This window comes from Adiantum capillus-veneris, chromosome 11 (genome assembly GCF_014529385.1).
Source record: "Adiantum capillus-veneris isolate H3 chromosome 11, ASM1452938v2, whole genome shotgun sequence".
In the NCBI taxonomy this organism is placed as follows: domain Eukaryota; kingdom Viridiplantae; phylum Streptophyta; class Polypodiopsida; order Polypodiales; family Pteridaceae; genus Adiantum; species Adiantum capillus-veneris.
The window spans coordinates 67,595,163-67,610,439 of NC_140941.1; the positions used below are offsets into that span (position 1 = coordinate 67,595,163).

The window sequence follows — 15,277 nt, forward strand, 5'->3', positions numbered from 1 at the left end:
GCGCAGGCCCGACAGAAAAGCAGTGGGACAGTCATCATTCCTGCTCACCAAAATTGGTGCCACGTCCACATCGGCGTGTACAAGTCGGACGGAGCACGGTCCTATTATGAAGGGCCACGTCGGAGTACATCCCTGTATGCATGGACAGAGGAGATCGACGTTTCTCAATGCTGCTTGGCTTTTGAGCGATTCACGGCCGAGATCCAGGGCTGGCCTATACGTCCTTTTGACAGGCCAGACTGCTGCCGCAGTGCCGGTATCGTTAAGCATTTCAAAATTTGAGTGTGTCTCTCTTTAGGCATCAAAAAGCTTCCACTACGGCCTTTATTGTCCTCCACGGTTTTCCCCCTTTCATTGCCTTCTCATTACCGTACACTCTCACATTTTCTATTTGGTAGATTTCCCCAAATATCCACTACAGCGTTCGGAAATAACCATTTTCCCAAACATACAAAATTCCTTTTCTTGAATATGCCAAGATCAATATGCTATTTTTCTCTTTTTTGGGATGGAATTTCTCCTTTTGGGCTTGCCCTCAGTTGGCATTTTTGAAATAAACTAGAGTGCGTCGTTAGCCGTAGAGTCCGAGGGTAAGAGAAAACAAGAACCTCTGAAAGACAAAAACTTGGGGGGCATGGAGAGAGAGAGAGAGAGAGAGAGAGAGAGAGAGAGAGAGAGAGAGAGAGAGAGAACTTGTTGAGCTTTCAAAAGTACACCACACTTGGCATACATGTCAACCAAAGTATTGCCAAGCATGACAGTTGTTGTCAACAACCCTTGATTGACAATCTCCTCGTGAATTTGTTTGCCCATATCAATGTCTCGCATAATGCCACATGCCTTCAAAATGCAAGCATAGGTGACTGCATCTGGAGAGAAATCCTCACTACGCATACAATGGAAACAATTCAAAGCTTCTTGACCCTGGCCTTGTTGGGCATATCCTACAATTAATGCAGTCCAAGAGATGACATCTCGGTTGGGAAGCTCGTCCAGAACTTGTTCTGCTTTCCAAAGTACACCACAATTAGCATACATATATACCAACGCATTGCCAAGCACGAAATTCTTCTCCAACAACCTCTGACTAACAATCTCGTCACGAATTTGTTTGCCCAGATCAACGTCTTGAATAATACCGCATGCCTTCAAGGCACAAGCATAGGTGACCGCATCCGGAGAGAGGCCCTCGTTTCGCAAGCGATGAAAACAGCCCAGAGCTTCGTGACCCTGCCCATGTCGGGCATATCCTGCAATATATAAGTGCAATCCAACCGACGACATTCTGAACTGGAAGCTCATCAACAACTTGTTGTGCCCTGACAAGTGCACCGCACTTAACATACATACTGACCAACAAGCTCTGTAACCTGCGAACTGCATGTGGAGAAGATCGAATTGCAGAAAGTGTGCCACGTGGGTTACTGAGAGGCCAGGGATGCGATTTCCAGAACTTGTGCTTTCCAAAGTGCCACGTGGGTTACTGAGAGGCCAGGGATGCGATTTCCATAACTTGTGCTTTCCAAAGTATACCACAATTAGCATACATGTATACCAACACATTGCCAAGCACGACATTCTTCTCCAACAACCTTTGACTAACAATCTCGTCATGAATTTGTTTGCCCAAATCAACGTCTTGAATAATACCGCATGCCTTCAAGGCACAAGCATAGGTGACCGCATCCGGAGAGAGGCCCTCGCTTCGCAAGCGATGAAAACAGCCCAGAGCTTCGTGACCCTGTCCATGTCGGGCATATCCTGCAATAAGTGCAATCCAACCAACGGCATCCCGGACTGGAAGCTCATCAACAACTTGTTGTGCCTTGACAAGTGCACCGCACTTAACATACATATTGGCCAACAAGCTCTGTAACCTGCGAACTGCTTGTGGAGAAGATCGAATTGCTCCTGAGAGCAATGTAGAATGCATCAGCGCTGGGGTTTTTCTGGCTTTGAAACCCGATAGAAAGTGTGCCAAATGCAGAATGCTTCAGCGCTAGGGTTTTTTTTGGCTTTGAAGCCCGATAGAAAGTGTTCCATGTGGGTTACAAGTGCACCGCACTTAACATACATATTGGCCAACAAGCTCTGTAACCTGTGAACTGCTTGTGGAGAAGATCGAATTGCTCCTGAGAGCAATGCAGAATGCTTCAGCGCTGGGGTTTTTGGCTTTGAAGCCTGATAGAAAGTGTGCCAAATGCAGAATGCTTCAAGGCTGGATTTTTTTGGCTTTGAAGCTCGATAGAAAGTGTGCCACCCGGCTTATTGAGAGGCCAGGGATGTGATTTTGGCTCCTACGCTAACGAAGTAAAAACGGCACGTTATTAAGATGAGACACATTTTTTCCGAACATTGCTCCACTATTTAAATACGCTCCCCCCCCCAAAAGAAAAAAACCAAAAACTCTCTCTCTCTCTCTCTATGGTGCGCACATGCACCTTACTTACCTGCTGCCAGGCAAAAAGTGTAGTAGATCTATCGAAGGGCCCACCATGCCCCTATAGAGATCGACCACTTGCTCAACTGGGGCTATCAGAACTTCAATAGCTTGGAGAATCCGATGAAAGGCGATGGTGTGCCGTTTGGCTTGCACCCTTGCAGGTCAACCATTGGATTTTCCTGGATATAAGGGTTGGTCTTCCTGTCATCTTGAGGCACAAGCATGTGTGCTTAGTGACGGGTGATGGATGCTTGACTGGTGCACTATGTAATTGTGCTAATATATAACATGATCGAGTTCAACAGGAGGGGTTTTTTAATGCAAACATTTTAAGAAAATCAACCGAGATACTTTAAAATAAGGGGAACTATTATATTCCTATTCGAAAAAAAATTCTTAAAATAAGGAGTCATTTTATTCATTCAAACATGTTAAAAAATGACTTTTTAAAATACCCCCCAATTACACACGGTATATAAGGGGGTTCTCAATAGTGCCCCGCCCCCCTCTCGAGAATGGATGGCCAATCGCTGTTTCTTATTTTCATTGGTGGTGATTGGCATGTGCCCAACCTCTCTTGCACGCACATTCTCTCTCTCTCTCTCTCTCTCTCTCTCTCTCACACACACACACACACACACACACACACAGTAACCAACTTTTTATACCGATACTATCTTTTAAACTATCTTTCTTGCACCCACTCAAAGGTTAACACTAGTTGCACACACATCACTCTAGGCTTAAAACACACTGTATTTCTACTAGGGGGGGGGGGTGACATTCCTTGCTTTGCACAAAACAAGTTGCAATGTAGGCTCATCTCATTATACAATAATACATTAGATTCTAAATTATATGCACAATAGTGCAACTTCTTAGTGCATTCTAGCTAATGCCATTGATCAGCAAGTCTTCACAAACAAGATAAAATAGTTATAAAATGTATATAATGCACACATATCCTTTAGTATCAAGATTGTGAGGAATAGAAAAGAAATTGTTTAATAGAGCCTTTGGGACTCCACTCCAAGCTATAGTATATATTCCTCATTCCACTCTAGGCTTAAGATATGCATACACCTCATTCTAGGTATGTGAAATTCCTTGATGTGCACAAGGCTCTTGTAGTTATAGTAGATTCTATACTACTTTGTACTAGCTAGTGCTTATGGTAGTTAGTGTGGGCATTTGGTTCAATGCAAGTGCATTCTAGCTAGCTAGCTTTTGGCATACAGCAGAGCTAGTGAAAGTGAGGTATAGACTTATATGAGCTTAGCGCAGCAGGTGGAGGATAAGAACTTAGCTTGAGCTTTGCAGATTACATATATTCTGATGGTGTTTAGAAGCTTCCATCTTAGCGCCACGCTTCCATCTTTGCATGCTTTTGCAGAGAAGTACTATTAAGCCACATTAATGAAGGAAATGAATTTGCAGCAGAAGCAAGGGATGAAGGCGGCCATTGATGAAGCTGCCTCTGTTGCAGAGAGTATAAGTACTGATGATGTTGTGGGTGCAATTAAGGAGATCGCCTGCAAGGGAGCTAGACAAGCAGACAAGCAGTTAGAAAGCCTTGCCAGTACTACTACTACTACTACAATGAGAAGGATGTCTGCAGAGTCTCAAGACTTTGAGTTCAACAAGGTGATGGGGAGGATGGCATCTACAGATGGAGGTGAAGAGGGAGAGTACAAGCAGATAGAGATGCCATCAGCAGATGAGCTCTTCTACAAAGGGCAGCTGCTGCCTTTAGCAGTGCAATACAACAAAAACAGCAGTATCAATATTGCATGGGCTCATCAGCACCATCTCCATCTCCATGACTCTCCAGCTGGTCCTGCTAGCATTAATAATACTATCAATGCTTCTGCCTCTGGTTCCCCCCCCACCCATCCTGCAGCTGATGATCACCTCCCTAATCCCTTTGAGCCCTTCTCCTCTCAGCTTGTCTGCAGAGAGCAAGACGTAAGATTCAGCTCTTCCTGCAGAATGGAGCTTGCAGGGCAGCTGGACTACTCCAGTAGCCCCCCCTCCCTCTTTCATGACCTCAGAAGCTCCAGTTTTAGATCCCACAGCAGCAAATACAGCTCCTACTACTGTCATTACTATGCTAACTATGGCAGCTCCTCCAATTGTAGCAGCAGTAATAGTGGGGATTCCTCCACTGCTGGGGCAGAAAGTAGCAGCTCCTCTAGAGACTCCAACGGTAGCTCCCAAGACTCCCACGCAGCAGCACCTGCACCAGCTTTCTCTACAAGCTACCCTTCAGACACCCTCAACAACATGAATAGTGATCACCATCTCTGCTGCAGCAGCTCCTGCTCCCATTGCCCCAAACGCAAGCATTTAGGGTTTCTACAGAGCTGGCGTCTCCTCCTCCTCCATGGATTCAAACGAGGCAGCTCCTCAACTCATGATGACCATGAGCATGACCATCACCATCACCAAGCTCACCATAACTCAAGCAAATCGCACATTAATCATAGCCTCCATGGGGGCTTGCAGAGACCAGCTAATTTATCCTACTCAGCAGAGTTGATTATGGATCATCATCCTAATCGGGGTCTATCTGCATCATTAGCATGTGGATGCAAATTGCAGGATTACAGAAAGGGCTGCATTAAGAGTGTTAATGATGCAGGCAAGCCCAAGTCAAGCTCTGGGACAGGATTAATGGAGAAAGAAGTAGGGATGAAGAAGGAGCTAAGTAGCAGGGATAAGCAGAGTGAGGTTAAGGAATCAAGCAGCACCATTAATTATAATGGAGCTATAAACAGTAACAACAGCAAAGGCTCAAAATGGCAAAGAAGGATTAAGCCAAACATAAGCATGATTAAGGCAAGATTAGTGGGTGGTAATCACGGGCAGCTGCAAGAGAAGGCTAGGAGCCATGATCAGGAGCAGGAAGAGGAGAGAGGGTGGAGCAGTAGCACGACGAAGAGGAGGGTCACACGGAAGCTTTCATTAGACAGGAAATTTTCGCAACCGGCTCTTTGCGAGTCCAGTGGTAAGACCGGGCTCTCCAATGTGAACGTGTCCTTTCGCTTCCACGGAGGATCAGCAGGAGCGGCTAGCAGCAGCAGCTGTCCTGCATCCGTGAGATCGTCGCCCAACCACAGCGGCCTTCTCTCTCCTGTGCTGCCCACCTCAATAGGCAGCAGTAGCAGTAGCATGAGCACAATGCAAGAGCTCCACAGTGCGGTGCAAGGGGCCATAGCCCATTGTAAGCAGTCCGTTAACTCTGCTAATACCTCTTCTCATATTAATCCCATATTGCCTCCCCCGACTCCACTGACCCAGCTTTCAGCCTCCCGCGGCTTCTAGTGTCGTGTCTTCCTTTTCCTTTCTGAAGCTCTATGTATTTGTATAATTGTACTCTCCCCATATTGTGGTCATCATGTCTTAATTAGTTGTCGTTTAAAACAATACAGAGCGCAACTTTAATACGAGCAGTTTTGGCCTACTTAAAAGGCTCTTGCTAGCAACAGCCGATAGTTGAATTAAGGGTGACTCCACGATGGAGGAGGTAAGAGGTAAGACTTGATTGACTATACATTTTGACTTGATTGTAGCTTACACACGTGTAAGACGTGCATCTACAAATTTGGCCCGTGGTTGTAAACCAAAGTGGGTCTTTTGCAGTTTAACTTGAGAAAGGTAGGGGTATCACAAGGGAGTTTCCCAACTCTACCCAACAGAGGACAAAGTTTGTTGATTCTACTCGACAGGGGTTAAACCTTGCCTATGTAGATGCGCCCTAAGTTTTAAACACCTACTAGGTTCAACAATATTGTATATAGAAAACAATCTTCTTCACATCAGCTCACTTTAGTCTCTTCATTTAATAAGCCACTACTATCTTGTGATTTCAAAGCAAAAAAATAGATTGTAGTGTCTAGTGTTCTTAAAGTGTTATCTCTCTATCGGCCCATCATAAAGCCTATTGTTATTTGGCTTGTTAAGTTTAGTAGAGTAGAGATTTATTTTGGTACTTTCACATGGGATCAAAGCTTTATAGTGCCTACTATTGCCAGAGTTTCTCTTCTACAAAGTGTAAGACTACACTTGCTCTCTATAAGGAATTGGGTGCTTTCTAAGTTAGCCAAAGTGACTTCTACATTCTACCTACAAAAGCCGACATGCCACCAAAGCTCAACAACATGAATTATAAGGTTTGGAAGTTTAGGATGGACCCCTACTTCCATGAGATCCTACTTAGGGATTTATATCTCTCATCACTTATAACTGAGGTCATTGTTGCTTAACCCCTTGATTCCTCTAGTTTCAGGTGGAACCATCCTCTAATCAATGGAAACCTAAATACTCTCTGTTTGTTATAAAAGACTCCTATCTCTACTCACAAGATAACGAGCACTTGGTCATGGGAAAATTTGCACAATTCCGTAGTTGATCATGTAGAAAATGGTGTAACCAAGACTCGCAAGGCAAATGTATGGAAATGTTTGGATGCAATATTTAAGTTGTAATGGAAATGGCCTATGAACTTTGAGAGTAGCGGAGTTATGAAAATTAGACAGAGCATTTTTGTGAGTTAGGAAAATTAGAGAGAGCATTTTTGTGAGATTACTTTGAAAGCATAGAGCACCTCAAATGGGGACACTAGGAAACGCTAGCATTTTGGAACACTAGCGACGGAGCAAGATCCTCTATTTTGCAACATTTCACAATGCCAAGGACAGCGGTGCCACCCAAGGGGGCTCACAATGGGACAATGGTTGAACACGTCGGTAGCAGTAGGGGGGGTTGAGGGATTAAGCGCCAGCGACAAGGTAATCCTCTTCTTCTCGACATGCCACCATGCTTGCCCAAAGTCCTTCAAGCATAGAGCTACACCAAGGGCTTTGATACCATGTCAACATCAATGATGCAAAAGCATAGAGACCAATGGAAGGAAGCACGAGAGAGAGAGAGAGAGAGAGAGAGAGAGAGAGAGAGAGAGAGAGAGAGAGAGAGAGAGAGAGAGAGCTGAACCAACCTACCTTGGCAATGAAATGATGATAATACAATGGGGACTCAGGGTTGCTTATATAGAAACCTCAGTAGATTGCCTACCCAGACTTTGACAAATAAGCAAAATAAATACCTAAAAGCTAAACTAAATAATGGAATCACATTGGGCAGTTCACTTGAGATGCCAAAACTCTAACAATAGCGACCTCGCTGGGGCAGGGGTGAGGGGATGTGAGTCCAAGAGAGCTGAGTTCCAAGTTGGAAGAGGGAGAGAGAGAAAGTAAAATGAAAAGCTTTGAAAGTGCCAAGGAGCACTACTGACATCGCTAGTGCTCCCCTAGCTCAAGAGAGGTTACATGGAGAATTAGTCAAGCCAAGGGCACCAGCCTCTCAAAGTTTCCAAATATGACCACTAGATGGACCAATGGGAAAGCAAATGCTAAAAAATGCAAGTTTCCCTACAAAAGAGATTTTAAAATTTATCTTAGAGGATTTTTGCCTGCCCATTTGCAGGGGAGCCAAGGAGAGTGAGTGTTTTTTCTTGGGGATTCTTTGTGTAGAGGGGTGTGCTTGCAGAGCTGAAGGAGAGTATTTTTTTGCCCATCCACCAAGTGGGTGCACCATCTATTGTAAGAGAGTTATGCATGTTTTTTTTGAATATGAGCAAGCTTTCATAGCCGTTTATTGATTTTCATTTCCCCTGCCCCCCACCACTTCTTTTGCTTTTGTGTTGTTGTGCCAACATGTGTGAGGAGGTGTTCCCCCTAGGCCATTTTTTGGTATGAGGAATGAGAGTGTGATAGAGATGTTGTATGTGGTAGCGATATGTGCATTAAAATGAGTTGTGAAATGTGTGTGGGTAGTTGGTCTTGACAAGTGTCAGTGTGGGGTGTCAATGGTGTGCAACCGGGTGGTGATTTTCTTATCGTGAGCATATTGGTGTGTTGGTTTTTTTGCAGGCAAGGTCTGCTAGTGGAAGTGTTTTGAAGGTGGTTTTTGAGCGGACCGTGTTGCTGTGAATGCCTTGAACTATAGAGAGGCCTTGTGTTGTGTTTTGGGTGTGTTCCCCCATTCCCCCTCCCTAGCATCATGAAAGTTGTTGGTACATTAGTCAACCCAAAGGGCATAACAAAAAACCCATAGTGTCCAAATCTTGTTGGTGAAGGAAAAAAATTGCAGTATGCGCATGTGCATAGATTACCGTAGACTCAATGCAGTTACTACTTAAAGTAAGTATTGATTTTTGAGAGTGGATGAGTTATTTGATAAGATCACCCATGCTTGTATCTTTATGAATATATAATTATGGTTAGGGTGAGGGTTAGGGAACCATCAAGTATGCATTAGGTTTGCTGATATACCCAAAATTTCTTTCCAAACAAGATGGGAGAGGTCCATGGTGAATAACTGGGTTGTATAAACCCTATACTGAGATAGCCAGCAAGCTCACATTGCACCTCAATAGCCTTAGAATGAATCATTCTATAGGGTGGTTTACTTATAGGTTTATTTTATTGCATCCATGTCTATGCCAACACTTGTTGACAACCCTGGTGGTTTACTCATTCTATAGGGTGGTTTACTTATGGGTTTATTGCTTGCAACCACGTATATGCCATGTTTCACAACATGTGTTGATAGTAGCCCTGATGGAAAATCATTTGGGAACACATATTTGTATTCCATTAGTAAATCTTTTAACTTATCAAAGCCATTTGCTTATTCTCGTGAGAGAGGTAGACATAGTTGAAAGAGAACAGAGAGAAGAAATTGCGGTGTTGAGGAATTAACATTTAAATTATTATCAACATTTGACAAATGTAATACAATGAGTGACACAAAAAGAGTTAACTCATTATATTTTGAGAAGAGAGATTCATAAGCTTGGCTGTACAAATATGTGGCGAGGAAGGAACATCCTTCTCGGTATCGTTGTTGCACTTCTTTTCCTCTTCTCTAAAAATTGATGGCTTGGTATTTTTTAAAAAGTCATCCAACTCTTTTTGAGAGAGAAGGTACACCCCCTCTAGATTGGAGCCTTCTCCTGTGGACCAGAGGTGCTCTTGCTAGGCACACGTGTTGCAAAAACCCTAATTTTCTCATTCACTTTTCCCTTGGCCAACTACTGCATGAATTGCACAAGCATGCTAAACATCTTAGTGACAATCACATCCAAATGTGAAAAAATAGACTTAATAGTCATACATATTTGTGATCTAAACTCTTGTATATCAAGAAATTTGATGCTATCATTTGGCGTGGTTGTTGCATGGGCAACCTTTGTGAGAGTATCCGATTGTGGGGCAACAGTAGGTGGAACTGGTGTAAGATTTTCAAAATCAAATATATATCTAAATCCGTGTTGTAATGTGAGAAAAGATGTACCTAAAAGAAAATCAAACCATAACCAGCTATGAACAACCACAAACGAAATTGATTAGCCTTGCTAAATTGATACTATTAAGGGGATGTATTTTTCGGTGAGTGTTTTTTTGGAATCAGGCAAGTAGACTCCAAAATTACTCTCTCTTGCTCAACCCTTTAGAGTTGAGGATCTGCTTTTTCTTCTCTCTCCTCTCTCTCTCTCTCTCACACACACACACACACACACACACACACACACACACACACACACACACACACACACACACACACACACACACACACACACACACACACACACACACACACACACACACACACACACACACACACACACACACACACACGGTTGTACTTTTCTCTGTGTATATTACCTAAAACCACTATGCTTTAAATCACACCTGGGTCGTTTTCACACAGTTCCTTGCTCTAATAAGAACACCCTCGTACTACTTTCTTTTTTCTATATAATTCCACTTAAGCTATAGTTAAAAAAATGCCCATTATTTGGGCTACATTGGAATAGAATCCACCGTGGGATGATACCCCTAAAGGGTTATATAATTACAAAACCATAAAAGTGAGCAATTAAATTGCCTGCGATATACGAGGCTTAACTCGCACTCTACAACTGTGCCACACACAATGTCTCTTCCTTGCCATGCTAATGGCGTGTAGATCACTTTGTCTACAAAATCAGGCCTCATCAGAGGTGACTGCTTTTGTTTCCCTAGTAGAAATAGCACCTGGCCTACTCAATGCCTGGAATGGTGATGGGTACTACCTCCTACATGCCATGAGTACTCGGGATCAACCTTCTTCTATTTAAAGAGGTGAGGGTGAATTCCACCTCTCACTTAGCCTTGTGTGTGTAATGGAATTGGCCTATTTAATTTAAAGGTAACGGAAATTAATGAGAGTACTTTTGAGAAATGACTTTGTGAGCATAGCGGGTGAACATAATTGAAGATAGCAACATAATCATAGCAAATAGTTAACTTGGCATGAACAATACTTTTGCAAGAGAGAGAATTTAGAGAACATGACAACAATTGAGGACCGGATTTATGTGGAGCCGGTCCCCCCTCCAATAGGCATTTGTATTATGATTTCTCCCATTAAGAGAGACTTGTTACAATACAATCTTTGTGTTCCTTGTGACCTAGGTGATGCAATGAAGATGGAAAGCTTCATGCATCACAAACATAACATAAACTTGAAGAAAGCTTTAACTATACCAAGCCTCAGTCCCAAGACCTCAAACACCTTCCAAGGTGGAGAGAACTAGCAGGGAATGAGGGTAGGGAAGAGGAAGAAGAAACATTTCATAGGAGAAAGAATTAGTTCCTCACTTATCATAACTCTTGTTGCTAGCATACATAATAGCATAGTAATGAAGAAGAAGGATATGGCAAGCTTAAGCATTGAAGCATGGCTCTTGGTTGGATTTGCACTCCATATCCAAGAGTGTTGGTGTAGGCTCTTAACCTCTACTTGCTTGGAGAAGGAGAGGGAGCTCTTGGACTTTGCATAGCACACAATGAGAGTGTTTGTGAGTGTGTGTGGGTGAGTATAACCCCTAAGCAACCCCCTAGCTTGCTTGGGTCGACCCCTCCTTGTAGCTCATGCTTGAAGCTCATTGGACCCCTCCAGGCCTAGCCAATCACAAGCAGGAGGCATTACAAGCAGTAAGGGTAGCCTTGAGACAAGTGTCCCCCTTTCCCTTTTGAGAGAGAGGGCTAGATAAATGCTAAATCAATTAATTAAATCTCTTAAATTATTATTGGACCCCTTGGGTGGCCAACCAATAGGCTTCAGGCACACCATGAGGGCAACATGAGGAGGAACTTGACAAGTGTCCCTTTTGCTTTCTTTGTACCATGCATGCCTTGTGTGAGTTTGTGGGTGTTCTCTCTCATTCTCCCTCATGTAGGGCTCGCCCCCTCCTTTTAGGGATTGAATATTTGACTTTTTGACACCTCAAGCCCCTCATGCATAGGCCCAGTTCCCACCACAAGCTTGGCTCATAAGCACTTTAAGCTTGGGCTGGGTTCTCACCTCAAGTGCAACCATAGCATCTCAAGCATGTCAAGCACCTCAAGCATGTCAAGCACCTCAAGCATCTCAATAATTAAGCACCTCAAGCATCTCAAGCACCTCAATCATCAAGCACCTCAAGCACCTTAGTCATCAAGCATGACAAGCAGGACAAGCACCTCGAGCTGGGTCGGGTTCCCGCGCCTCAAGCTCAGCCCTAGCTTACCTAAGGTCAAAGGCCTTTTACACACATTATTGGAGGTCTTCAATGAATCTAACCCTACGGTCTTATGCTCCATTTGTTAGCCTTGCTCTTTGATAGACCATCTCTCATTTGGGCCCCTTTACCATTGGCCCCGTGTTGAGATAGATCTATAAGCACATGTCTATATCTTAACACTTGTTCTCGTTTATTCTCCCACATTAAGTGATCAATTTAATATGAGAAAATCATTTGGGTTGGTTAGATATTAAATATTAGATTTTATGACATTACCTCTCTCTTGAAATCATAGTCGTCCTCGACTATGAGGTAGAAAAGATAAAGCCTTAGTCATTAGTCAATTTTACTTAGCGGGTAGAGGATCCCTTTTTACCCTACGACATCTTTCCAAGATGGATGACTAATCCATTTGGTGCTTGGGAGACATAGCTGCCGCAAGCATGTCTGGTCTTTAGTCCATTTCATTCTCCCAAAGTAGAGTGACAAATTCTACTTGGTGTTTGAGAGACGTCGTCGTCACAAACATGATTCTAAGCATGCATACTAGTTAAATTTGTGCACAATTAAAAATAGGACTAGTCTTATAAGACAAAAACATGAGTCATTTAAAAGAAATTTGTACATTTGCTTACTCTAATGTAGCATTGTAAGCATTGACAAGGTTCATACTATCCTTAAGTTGTATTCCTTGCATCCATCTAGCATCTTCAAAAGGATAATTTTTGAACTTAATAAGATACCGTCTGATAATCTTACCATGTCGTAGTACCTTGTCTTCATGCCGAAGGACAGCTTCGGGTTGTAGCACCTCTTCTTGGTCTTCAAATTTGGGAGGGTCTACAATAATTGGTTCGGTTGGTGGCTCTCCTTTGTAGGGCTTAAGTAGGCTTACATGAAAGGCATTGTGTATGAGCCAATGGTTGGGCAAATTGAGTTGATAAGCCGTCTCATTGATGGGTTTCAAGATTTGGAAAGGACCATAGTATCTTTTTGCTAGTTTAGCATGGTACTTTTGATGGCCCGTAGGATTTTTGCCCGTCGTTTGCCTTAATCGAGCCTTAGGAAACTTGAGTAAGACCCAATTATTTTCTTTGAACATTAAGGCTCTTCTGTGCTTATCAGCAGCAGCTTTTTGCCTTTGTTGAGAGATGGATATAGCCTCCCTAATCTTTTGAAAAGATTCTTGTAGGTCACGGCTATACTCATCGGCGGCGAAGATCTTCCCATGTACTTTGAGTAGCAAGGGACTTTTAGGTCTTCCCTCAATGATCTCAAAAGGTGCTTTTCCTGTAGAAGTATGTACAGTATTATTGTAGGCATACTCTACAAGAGGTAAGTACTTTTCCCATTGTGAGCGTTGATCTACTTCGGTAACATAAGTCTTGAGTAGATCGAGTATCGTAAGATTGGCTATCTCACTTTGGCCATCCGTTTGTGGGTGATAGGCCGAAGAGAAATTCAATCTTGTTCCTAGATTTTCAAAGAGACCTTTCCAAAAATTACTGGTCATTCTAGAATCTCTATCTGACACGATGTGGGTAATCCATGGTGCTTGAAAATCTGAGATATGAAGAGAGTTTCCATTTGATGTGCCTTAATAGTCTTCTTGACAGGAATAAAATGTGCTTGCTTGCTAAACCTATCAACTATTGTCCATATTCCTGTATTCCCATGGATAGACTTGGGTAATCCAAAGATGAAATCCATGGATATACTCTCCCATGGTGAATTTGGAATAGACAATGGCTGGAGTAATCCAGGTTGCTTCCCTCTATCAGACTTGGTCTTTTGGCATACTACACATTTTGAAACATACTCTTGTATGTCCACTTTCATGGTAGGCCAATAGAAGTACGTCTCTACTCCTCGGAGAGTAGGTTGAATACCTCTATGCCCCGCATATGGAGGAGCATGGGATTCATACATAACTTTCTCATGAAGGGAATGGGTAACACATAGCCTATTGCCGTGGAGAAGATAACCATCCTGCAAGGTGAATGTTTCCTCTTTCATCCCCAAAGCAAGGGATGACATTATGTCTCTAAAGTCAGGGTCAGTAGCATACTCATATATCATAGAGGATAGATCATTGTGAGTAGCTATAGACACCGCATTAACTTTGGGTCGTCGTGAAAGTGCATAGGCCACTTGATTGTGCTTACTAGCTATGTGAGCAATATGGAAATTTAATTGTGAAAGAAAATTTTCCCACCTCATTTGTTTGTCGGAAAGCTTGGTTTGCGTCATGAAATGCTTGAGACTTTGGTGGTCGGTTCGTAGAATAAATGGAGTCCCCAATAGGTAGTGCTTCCATGTGTCTAGGGCATGTAGAATAGCTAAAAGCTCTTTCTCATAAATGCCCAAGACTCGTTCATCAATATTGAGCCTTCGGCTCTCATATGCTATGGCATGCCCTTCTTGAAGCAAAACTGCTCCAAGGCAATCACCACAAGCATCACATTGGACCTCAAATGGCTTTGAGAGATCCGGAAACTAGGGACTGGTTGGGAAGTAAGCTTCTCTTTGAGCTTTTCAAAAGCATTTTGCTCCTTAGCAGTCCATATAAACTTAACGTTCTTCTTAGTTAAGTCGTGTAGTGGTCCTGCTACTTGAGAGAATTTTGCTATGAAGCGTCTATAGTATGCGCACATACCAACAGAGCTTCTTAGCTCATGTAGATTTCTTGGGTTAGGCCATGCTTTTATTATCTCTAACTTTGATGGATCCATTCGGATACCATCTTTAGAGATAATATGACCTAGGTATTGAATCTCTTGAAGGAAGAATTCGCTTTTCTTTTGGTTGAGAAAAAGCTCGTTCTCCCTTAATGCTTGAAAAATCACTTGGAGATGTTGCTTATGTTCCTCCAAAGACTTGGAGTAGAAGATGATATCATCAAAGAACACTCTAGTGAATTTGCGGTATGGTCTAAAAATTTTCTCCATCAAACGATTGAATGTAGCTGGTGCACTAGTCAAGCCAAAAGGCATGACTAGATATTCATAAAGACCAAACGTTGTGCGAAACACGGTCTTTAAGATATCTTCATCCACTATCCTTATTTGATGATAGCCACTCTTAAGGTCAATCCTACTGAAGTAGATAGAGCCTTGTAGCTTATCAAACAAATCTTCTACCCGAGGTACGGGAAATCTGTTTTTGATAGTGATATGGTTTAGTGCTCGATAGTCCACACACATACGGTATGTACCATCTTTCTT

The 15,277-nt window shown here is 42.8% G+C and overlaps 1 protein-coding gene and 1 pseudogene across 1 annotated transcript; one reads left to right on the forward strand and one right to left on the reverse strand.

Annotated features, from left to right (window-relative positions):
• Positions 1 to 301: 301 nt before the first annotated feature.
• Positions 302 to 1,348, reverse strand: LOC147447389 (putative pentatricopeptide repeat-containing protein At3g13770, mitochondrial; annotated as a pseudogene).
• A 1,876-nt stretch (positions 1,349 to 3,224) lies between these two features.
• On the forward strand, positions 3,225 to 5,838 carry LOC147447390 (uncharacterized). Its single transcript, XM_086523205.1, has one exon. The coding sequence runs from the start codon at positions 3,860 to 3,862 to the stop codon at positions 5,765 to 5,767; it is 1,908 nt and encodes a 635-aa protein (XP_086379331.1). The 5' UTR covers positions 3,225 to 3,859; the 3' UTR covers positions 5,768 to 5,838.
• Positions 5,839 to 15,277: the final 9,439 nt, after the last annotated feature.